Source organism: Dendrobium catenatum, unplaced genomic scaffold, assembly GCF_001605985.2.
Source record: "Dendrobium catenatum unplaced genomic scaffold, ASM160598v2 fragScaff_scaffold_621, whole genome shotgun sequence".
In the NCBI taxonomy this organism is placed as follows: Eukaryota; Viridiplantae; Streptophyta; class Magnoliopsida; order Asparagales; family Orchidaceae; genus Dendrobium; species Dendrobium catenatum.
The window spans coordinates 22,811,530-22,822,874 of record NW_021319083.1 but is presented as its reverse complement, the minus strand read 5'-3'; the positions used below and the strand labels follow the sequence as shown (position 1 = coordinate 22,822,874).

Sequence of the window (11,345 nt, the reverse complement as noted above, 5' to 3'; positions counted from 1 at the left end):
TATGATATCAATTTGGTAGAATTTGCTGCAGCAATCTGATGAAGCAGCAGTTGGCCCAATGGTTTGCAACAATTTTTCGATGGCTTTGAAATCTAGCCAGATTAGAACATCTAGGCTTCATGTAGTTATTGAAGAAGTAGAATAAGGGTGTAAGAATCTATATTTTAACTCGGTAAAATAAAATTTTTCAAGAGTCATTATAAGTCTAAATTATAAATCATCTTTGTCATAATATAAATATTGTAGTGTTTTAATTATATTAATTTTTTTGGTAATTTTGAGCACTCGTGTAAATTTTTAGAAAATTAATACATGTCGGTATAAGTAGGGGTTTTGGCACAGTCAAGTGCTCGTTTTGTAAATTGATTTTATAAATGATGGATTATTTTATAAATATTTTCTATAATTTTTAACGCTCATGATTTAAAAATGTAAAAGAATTTATATTAATTTTTTGCTAAAATTAAATAATTGTATAATTATAATTACATTTGTATATTATATTATTTTATTCCTAAATATCCTAACCCACTTATATAACTTATCTAAAAAGTCATTTCACTCAAATTCATTTTATAGAGATAATGTAAGGAAAATTAAGAGAGAAAAAATGAGGCAAAAGTAAAGGTAATTTAGGATATGGAGGTTGTAAAATAATTTTCGTTAGTCGACCCAGCTGAGAAATTTGCTTGTCTCATTGTAAAGAATTATTACTCTATTTCTGATTTTGATGATTTTGTATATTTTGTGTTTTATGTATTTTAATTTGACCAAAAGTTGCAAAAGTTATAATATCTTGATTTTTAACAAATTTTCACAACAAAACTTTTGGTATATAATAGATGTCGTCAATATGAGCATTTTCACAAAAATATTTATAAATTTTATCTAATAAAAAAGCAGTTATTAAATTTTGTATGATTTGCACTAAATAAATAATTTGATATTTTTATTTAAACATATTGTTAATACATATATTGAGAATGAAAATGGGTGTATGAGTGGATAATAGCTGGTCGCTTTTACTGTTATAATAATGTGATAATAATATGTGTGAAGACAAGTAAAAATTTGGTTTCATTGATGTTGGTTGGATACTAATTGACCTATACAGGATGGTGGACCGACGGTCTTTCCTTTAAACATTATGGTTGGATGTTATCCTCTTCCGATTCATTTGATGGACTGATTGGGACTTAAAATGAGTTATTATCGTGCTGAAGGGAAAAGACTGATGACTCTATTTACTGAGCCAACAATTGCTAACAATTAACTTACTATTAGAAAAATATCGTATAAACCATGCTTTCTTACTTGTTTAGTATAATTACCGAAATGCATGCTAATGATTCATTGTTACCATACGACCTTACAATTGATGTACTAATTTACAATTGCTGTACGGATTCATTGTTATTGCATTATTTTATTGTTTTTTTCTCCAATTTTACTAATGGCACTAGACTGTTAATGTTATCGATACGGACACCGATAGTATTTGATACTACGGATTCACTGTACTGATATTGAGTATGTGATTTAATAAGCACGTAATATTCTGAGCATGTATAGACTATTATAGGATTTTATTAAATTGATATGATTTTAATAGTTTTCATCAATACTTTGATTTTATCGATTATACGATTTCCTTAATGATTCATCGACTAATTTAAGATCTAACACCCGTACTGATTTATTAGTTTCCTCACTATACTATTTACGGTCTATAGACGTTATTATTACAGCTATTGTATGTGAATTTTACTACTTCTGTGCTGATTAATGATTAGTAATATTATAATTTGACTGCTGACATGCATATTGTTCATTTGTCGTGCTTTGAGTTTAATTGTAAGATTTGATTACTTGTTGTACTCTTGAGTTCATTATATGTAATTAAAAGATTTCATGTCATGATAAATGAGCAATAATATGAGATTGATCAGGATCCTTCAAGTTTAGGTTCTTATTATTTTAATTAATCTTTTGTACTCATAACAGAATAGTTGTGATATGATTATATAGATTATGAGTATTGTATATGATTTTTGAAAAAATGAATACAAATGTATATATTGATGTTTGATTGATAGTTTTATTTTGGTTGGTATTTATATTGATAACAGGAATTAAGTAGCTCTGATTGCTATATATTAATAGATAATAGAACAATTCTTCCAAATTAGATTATGGGGTGTTACAAAAGGTGCGACAATAAACATTTCTAAGATGAAATGACCTTTTTTGGGTGCAGTATCTTGCATTGTTTGTTATGGTTCACTAGAGCTCTTATTACAGCTTACAGATTTTTCTGATTCAAATATTTATACCAACATCACCACTCAAATGCAAAAGCTTGGAATTGTTTGACTTCACAGCATCATACAATTATGTTGAGATTGAAGTTAACCGTAATCAAGCGGGAGAATACTGAGCAGATCTTATGGTGATGCTCATGAACAAGCAGTTTGTCCCATGCTTTAACCTCTCTCTCTTTTAATAAGGTACCAATCCTCTTCTACTGCTTAAAGAGATCATTGCACCATGCAAATTCATTGGTACATGCCATTTTTGCCCCAGGCTTCAGCTTGTCTTCTCAGTTGGAGTTCAAAATTCATATTTACTTCTTACATATCACTGCTGTTTTATAAGCAGTTGCAAAAAGTGATTTCAAATGAATGAACAGTCGGCTGATTTCATGAAGGAACAGCTATCCTTGTGATTTGACCTCGAAGAAGGAACCCACCGAGGCTTAGGATGGTTGGTGGTCGAGCACAGTTGGGAACCTCGCATCCCGGGTTCGATTCCCGTCTACTACGGCCTCGCCTCTTCAGTGGGGCAAAGCAATTGTGGGTTAATACCTGTGGGTGGCCTCATTAGGGTTCGCCGAGGGACTAGTTACGCCATCAAGCGCTCCCTTTGGAGTGGTTGTGGGTAAATACCCCGTTCTAAAAAAAAAAACTGGAAGAAGGATAAATAAGCATTGTCAACACTAATTCTTTCACCAGTAATCGCTGCAAGAGCATTGCCCTTTTTCAAAATGATGGAACCGATTGTTATCTCTAACGGTAATTTCTCGGTCATAAATTGCTGATACTAGCTTCATGAATGAATGGCAATCAGAGCAAATTCGAAGGTTCTTAACTATACGAATTGGGACTCCTCGGCCAGTACTAATGAGACCATATGCAACTGCCATTTTCTCGCTATGCCGGCTCAAAAGGAACTCCTTTTCCTCCTCATTAACATCCAGCAAAACCTTATCCAAATCAGGAACATAACCAGCAAGTGAAAGTTTATGGCCCATCTCTTGCAGCATCTCAGATATCAGCTCCATCTGGGAATGTGACTCATTAGAAGAGGTGAACTCATGGATCATTCCTTCAATCTCGATCAAGCTCGAACCAGGAAGTTTCTGAACTCCTTTATCTTTGAGTAATAACCTCACTTCCGCAACATCCTTCCATCTCCCTGCTGAAGCATAGACATTTGAGAGCAGTACATAGATTCCACTTCTACCTGGAGACAACTCAAGAACTCTCTCGGCTGCAAACTCAGCCTGTTCAAGATCATGGTGAACACAGGATGCAGCTAATAATGCTCCCCAAACTATATCATTAGGCTCCATAGGCATGCTCTCAATGAGCATTCTAGCTTCTCCTAGAAGTCCGGCTCGCCCCAAAAGATCAACCATACAACCATAGTGAATGACCTGAGGCGCAAATCTGAAGTCCTTTGTCATGGACGGAAAGAACTGGCGACCCTCTTCGACTAACCCCCCATGGCTACAAGCTGTCAGCACTTGAACAAACGCTATAGTATCTGGCTTAAGTCCATCTTTAATCATCTCAGAGAAAAGATATATTGCCCTTCTCCCATTTCCCTCAACTGCCATTGCTCCTATTGCTGCTGTCCATGCAGAAGCATCTTTGTTCTGCATTTTTTCAAATATTTTCAATGAGCTTTTGGTATCACCACACCTAGCAAACATATCAACTAATGCAGTGTTTAGCTTGACTTCTGTGGAAATTTTGTTCTTGTTGATATATGCGTAGGTCCATTTAGCAAGATCAAGGGCACCCAAATAACCACAAGCTGAAGCAACACTCAACATTGTCACTCTGTCGGGCCTCATTCCTGAACTCTGCATTTCCCTGAAAAGTGTCATGGCATCTTCAAACCAGCTCTCCTGCACCAGTGCAGCAATCATTGTGTTCCAAGAAATATGATCTCTCCAGGGCATCTCCTCAAAATGCTTCCAAGCAGATCTCCAATCACCATTTCTGATACAGCCATTAATAACAGTGTTCCAGGACACCACAGTCTTCTCCTTCATTGGATCGAAGATTCGGAAAGCTGCATCGAGTTCCCGACACTTCATGTATATATCAATCATTGAATTGCTCACATCATGCCACACATCTAAGCTGTTTCTCAGTATATAACCATGGAATCTTCTCCCCGTCATAGCTTCACCAAGCTGCGCTGATGCCGAAGCTGCTGCAACGATTGTTACCCGGTCTGGTTTCGTTCCTGATATCAACATATCATTAAATAATGCAACTGCTTTATGGGCCATTCCATGGCGAGCATAATTTGACAGCATTGTGTTCCAAAGAACAATATTCCTATCAGTGCACTCATGAAATAGTCTCTCTGCCACTTCCACAGCTCCACATTTCATGTACAGATCAACAAGAGTGTTCACCAGGTTGATACTAAAATCGATTCCTACATCAACCGCGTAGGTGAAAAGCCTCTCTCCACTCTCAAAATCCTGCAACTTTGCACAAGCAGAGACAGCGCAAGCCACAGACACCGAATTTGGAGCAATTTTATTGTCGGCAACCATATCCCAAAATAAATGCACAGCCTTTCGTGGATCATCCCCATGAGCATAACCAGCAATAAGGCTTGTCCATGAAACAACATTTCTTTCAAGCATATTATCGAACACCCTGTGTGCGGATTCAAGCTCACCATGCTCTGCATAGAAATGTATCAAAGAGTTCTGTATAAAAATGTCATCTTGAACCCCTCCATAGCTTCCTACCTTCAACAACAGCCCGTGAAGCCAGGCTCCTTCTTGAAAAGCGAAGGCCTTTGTGAATCCAGCAAGGAGAGGACGGAAGGTGAAGTGGTCAGGCACGAACCCTTCGTCAACCATTTGAACAAAAAGTTCAACGGCTTCGTCGACATGACCAGAAGAAGAGAATCCTCTGATGAGTGAGTTCCAGAGAAAGAGGGTGGCTTTATGTTCTTCGCAGAAGAGCTCAAAGGCTTTGATGGCGTAGTCTAGGCTTTGGGCAGTGGCTGCCCTGGAGTAGGCATAAATGAGATTGGAGGAGGCGGTGGGGAGGTGAAAAAGACCGTGTTTGGTTATTTGGCAATGGATACGCTTGATTTCTTCAATGTTTTTGCTGAGTTTGAGATGATTGACAACGCTTTTAGTGTCACGGTAGAGGATAGGAAGCTCTTGCGAGGACGAAGGAGATGGAGAAGGAGAGATGGAGCTAGCTGCCATGAAGCTAAGATTTGGCGCAGAAGCTATCAGTGGCGTTGGGAGTTTTAACTTGAGTAGCGTCTATCGGATATGGCGGGCAGCTTTTTTTTTTCACAGATATGGGGGCAGTTTTTTTGTTTGTTTGTTTGTTTTTTTTTTTTTAATTTCATTTATTTATTTATTTTAAGGGTTTAGTATGGTGGTATGCATGTAATATTAAAGTTTTGGGTGTTAGATATGTAAATATGATATTATAAAGTGGTATGTATGTAAATTTCCCTAGACGCTACAATTTACATACATACCACTTTATAATATCATATTTACATATCTAACACCCAAAACTTTAATATTACATGCATACCACCATACTAAACCCTTAAAATAAATAAATAAATGAAATTAAAAAAAAAAAACAAATCTAGATGAACAAACGCACAACTAAGACATAGCAATCTGACCAGAAGCCCACACAGTGTTCGAATCTTTACCTAAAATAATTAAAAATGCAATAACATAATTAAAATATAACATTAATATGTAAATTAAGATAAAATTCACATATATATTTAACAGATGTCGAATAATACAAAAAAATTGCCTAGAGAAAGGATATATTTGAAACTTTGACCCCCTAAAAAAAAAATTTCCCCAATGCCGCGCTTAATTGCCTGCGCCCCTCACTTTTCCTTCGCATCTTCCAACCTAGTGCGGTTCGCTTGCAAGCTGCAGTTGATGCATCTCTTCATAGAGGATCGAAGACACCTTGGGTGTTTCTTTTCTGAAGATCGAATACTTGGGTTGGGTCTCCTCTCATTATCGAAAGCTATGGTTAGTTTCTTTCTCTTGAGATTGAAGGAATAGCAACTGGTTTTGAAGTTTCTTCCTTATAAAAGCAAGAACAACACACTAATGTTTGTTTTCTTGCCTCCCTTTTCTACAAATCAAATAGCTAGCATGAATGGCTGCTGTAATAAATCGTTTGCCTCTTGAAATCAATCAAAATCAGCAGCTATTCATGATTTTTCCTTTCTTGAGATTAAAAAAAAAGGACAATGACTAGATGAGGGAAGCGGTTTTACTTCTTGAGATGAAGGGCTGTAGGCTTTCTCATACATTTTTTAAATTAAAGGATAAGTAGAGGGTCTCCAGGAAATTTTACAAATCCTAAATACTAGATAATTTCATTCCCGAGTTGTCGTTACCATCTCATTGGGTTCTTTCAACAAACTGTTGCGCTTGCAACCGAAAATCAACCTTCCATTGGACGTGGCACGAGTCATGATCTCTACTTGGCTCAACCAAGTTGGTTGTTGCCTGCTCGCGAGTTGTTCCCTGCCGGAGTCATTTTTTATAGGATTGAAGGTAAGAAATATATCTTGTTTTGTCATTGGTTTTTTCATTTGAGACGAAAGGCTTTCATTTACAATAACAAATTTCCATTTGAAAAAAAATCTGTTGGTAGCTTGAACACTCTAGAGTAAGAGATAAACTTTGGTTATACATATAATTATACTTAAATACTTATATTATAATTTAGTATGATGTGTGTATTTTTATCCATCCATGTATTTGTAGAGCAGCTATTTAGATGAATTGAATATGGGACCTCCATGTTTCACTATAGACAACATAATTCATCACGTCTTCTATCTATAGAACCTCAAATTTGGTTTATGTGCCTGCAAGTCATAAAGCTGGTATTTTATGTGAACAAACCATCTAAGACAACTCTCTCTAGCATTGAGTTCAGCATAACATATATGATTATACTCCAACTTATATTATTACTAAAATCAATATTAAATTGGAATATAAATGATAAAAATTTTCTCTTATAATTTTGATAGCACTATATTGGTTACTTTTTTTTAAAAAAAAATATTTTATCATTATTACTATTTGATGTTATTACCTTAAAAAAAGAAGTTGGATCCGCCCCTAGTACTTAGACAATATAATAATAAAATGATAAATGAAAAAAAATATATATAGAACAAACAGTGACAACAAAAATACATAATGATAAATGAAATTAAAAATAACTAATACTGATAATCTAATAATCTAGAAGATTGGTACCAGATCTTTCAAGACTACTAAAATATTTTTCAAATGAAGTGGATGCAGAAGATGATTGTTGATCTTATTGTTATTTAAACCTCTTTTGTAAAATTCGTGCTTGTTCAGCTTGAATAAATTCACGAATGCTAGAACTTTGTATGGAACTCAAGTCCTGCATCAAGATTTTATGTTCTTCATTGAGTTCTTTCAAGGCATAGTTCTTACTTTAGAGCTATAAGTGGTATTATCTCTATGCACTTGTCTTTTTAATTGTTCAATAAGTTGTGTATTTCCATTTTTCAGAATATTCTTGAGTCTTGATATTTGGTCATCAATTTTTCTTTTTTATTTGACTTTTCTCACCCCAATTTGTCTTTCAGATGAAGAGCCACCAATATTGTATTCGTCATCTTTTAAATTTAGAGAGAATGCATATAATGCATGAGATGTTATCTAATAGATTCACAGGTGGAATTTTCTGACTGATGGGGTATGCCCGAAGCTCGACTTTCGAGATGTATGTCTAACACTAGAGGCGCCATCTTAAATTGTTTTAAAATTCTTAATAATGTTCCACATATTATCAAACTTCCTACCTAATTTGAACTTTTTATCTTGCGCAAGCAAAATTTTGGCTTGATCTAACTGTAAATTCATATAAATAATTATAATTAATTAAATGTCAAATTGAGATAATAAATAATAAAAAAAAGGATTAATACTCACAATATATTCATTTGAAGCACCACTGAGATACATATTTTTAATTTATCGGATGTATATGTGCATCTTCTTTACTCCTTTCTTAGTAGTTTGAATACGTGACTGAACAGATCTCTTTGAATGCATTTCATAACTCTAATTCCTAGAATTATTGTAGGCTTCTTAACCACATGTGTTCAAAAATCATCAGATGATTGGTATATACCAGTGATCGAGTCTTGAGAAAATTCCATGTAAACTCGACATAGGAGCTTCTCTTGCTCATGAGAATATGTAGAAGATCAAATAGTCTTTTTTTTCAATGAGTTAATGGTTGTAGATGTGTAGTTGATAAAGATAATGAGTGGAAACACGACCCATGAATGACATGTGTAATGCTAGGTCCCTCATGATGACTATACTATTCCCCCTCTTAGATTATACTCTCCAGCCACGATGGGAGGCTCTCTACAAATGAAATCTCTCTCTCCCTCATTTTTTGGAGGCCCATTCAAAAATGTTCACAACTTTTATCTCTACAGTTTTCTTCTTGCAAGCAACATAGAAGGTGTCATGCAAAACCCCTAACTTCTTGGATTTATTATTCTGTGCGGAGTTTAAAGGACGTCCAGAGATCAATAAAAATACGCAACGTCACCTCAAAAATGTACCGTGCTCGGTACCCGAGCTCAATACCGCTCAGTACATCTCGATACCGAGCGCTTAACCGGATGCGAGAACCGTCCGATGTCCGCACAGCATAAAAGCTCCACTTCTTGGGATATCAGACCTAGACAATAGAGAAAACCCAAGCAAACTGCAAGGGTTTCCCCCTCCTTCCCATTCCCACCTCAAGATTCGATGGACCTGCAAAAACAAATCTTCTCACTCTAGCCTTTACCTCCGAGCCTAAATTTGAAAGGCCTTCTCACTTCTCAAAAGCCTCCTTCCAATTGAGCTTCTTTAATTTCCAGGATTAGGTTGTTGTTTTCTCTCATGATGAACTCTATGAAGGTTTAAAGTAATAGGAGTTGGCGCTTTTTGGCCACTCTCTTGGTAATATATCTTATCATGGTGCCTTCTTAGAATCATCAAAAAGACATTGCTCCCAAAGATAACCTTCAACTTCTATCCTTGAATGATGCCTTTTTCTTCTACAAATTTGCATGTTAAGAAGACTTTAATTTCATATTGATGGGTAGCTTATGGTTCTTTTTTGGAAAATCATTTATTATGCAAAAGTGGTCACCTAATTGTAGATCAATGAGAGAAAGATTTCTCATCTACCCCCTTGTGATTAAAATCATGGATTTTCCACTTTGTTGTTGGAACCAATCTAACATTTTGAAAATTGGAATCCCAATTTCTATAGATGCACTTATAGCTATAAATTCTATCTCACCTTCATAATACTCTATATTTAGGTGGCTAATTGTGGTGCTCTACCTGATGAAGTTTATATTAAGCTTAATTATAATGAACAATTCAAAATCGTTATATCCCTTGCCCTTAATGCAACTGATTCACCCACTCCTCATATCTCTGCCCATCTAATCCAACTGCCTCTCACAACCCTCCATTGGCATCGACCTCATTATCTTTTTAGTAACCAAATATTATCCCAAATCTTAACTCTTTAAAGGCTCCTCCTCCTAATATGGATCATTTTTGTTTTAGTTCTTATTTTTCCACTTCCTATTTATCCTCTAACCCTTCTCTTTAGACTGAAGCTCTTGAAAAATGGTTTAAAGTGTCCTTTCCCAAAAAAATAAAATGAATAATGCTCTACCCATCTTTGATGGCTTAAATGCTTTGGGCTTCTATGATTTGGATCAAGTTGTTCACTATAAGAATTTGATCTCATCATTATACCTAGACCTATTATAAATCCTCAAATCCATAATCAATATTTATTCTTTATATGACTCCCTTCTTTACTAACTCTCATAAAATATTTCCCGATGAGGGAGAATCTAATAATTTCTCATTTTGATGTTCTAGTAGAATTCTGGTAAAGTGGATATTCACACGACTTTCCTTTCATCATCTAATCATCGAGAAGCAACTTATCCCTGGTTATATTTCCCATGACACCTTGTATACCTCCACCTAACGAGATATGCAAATAACTACAATTTGGACAGAAAGAAACTTTGGACTTCTCTCACCAACATTGCCTGTTGTAGTGAAGGATCTTAGATTTTTATTGGAGACTTTAACTATTGAAAATATCAAAGTAATTAAGCTTATGCTAATCCTATTTCTCCTATCAAACTCAAAGATTTAATGACTACCTTCTTCAAGGGTAAAGTCATTTATCCTCTATCAGGTTATTTTTAACATTGTTCAACCAAAAATAAATATCTGATTAACTATAAGCTAGACAAAATACTTGTTAGCCATGCCAAGCCTGAACTCTACCCTCTTAATTTATTATCTCAAACCCTAATTATTCTTATTACTCTCCACTTGCTATTTCTACCACCAACCTCGCTCTCCTAAACACAAATTCTTTTTAAAAAATTATGGCTATCTTCGTCCAATTTTTATCACATTTTGCAGCAAGCTTGGGCTGCTCAACCACATGGAGACTCGATCTTTCTCTTTTGATATATGTTAAAAAGTCTTAAAATTTAAGCTTAAAGATGTTAGTTTGAATTTTGAAAGCTATTTATCCAATGCCATAAAAGGAAATTCTATTGAGCAAGAAAATTTATATTTTCTTATTGATGCTAATCTAACTACTCATCAGATTAATGAATTAATGAAAGATACGAATAATAAACTTTTTGACCTCTAAGCTTACTATGCCACTACTATTTCCCTAAACTATAAATAAATCTCTTTTTGTAGTTGTCTTTATAAAGTTATTGAAATATTACTTGTCATTGGGCTTAAACCTTTAATGCTACCTATTACTCACCAAGATAAAGTTTATTTCATCCAAAATAGAAACTATGATGATTATATTATTATGACTAATGAGATATGTTGTGGCTTTAAATCCAACTCATCCCTTAATCTTTTTTTATGCTAAGCTTGATATCAAAAAAAATTTTGACTTTACTAACAT

The 11,345-nt window shown here is 34.8% G+C and overlaps 1 protein-coding gene across 1 annotated transcript; it reads right to left on the bottom strand.

The window, feature by feature from the left end:
- Positions 1-2,154: 2,154 nt before the first annotated feature.
- LOC110092384 (pentatricopeptide repeat-containing protein At3g22690) lies at positions 2,155-5,635 on the bottom strand. The gene has a single exon (XM_020816907.2). It carries the CDS (start codon positions 5,525-5,527, stop codon positions 3,005-3,007), a length of 2,523 nt encoding a protein of 840 aa, XP_020672566.1. The 5' UTR covers positions 5,528-5,635; the 3' UTR covers positions 2,155-3,004.
- Between the last annotated feature and the right edge of the window lie 5,710 nt (positions 5,636-11,345).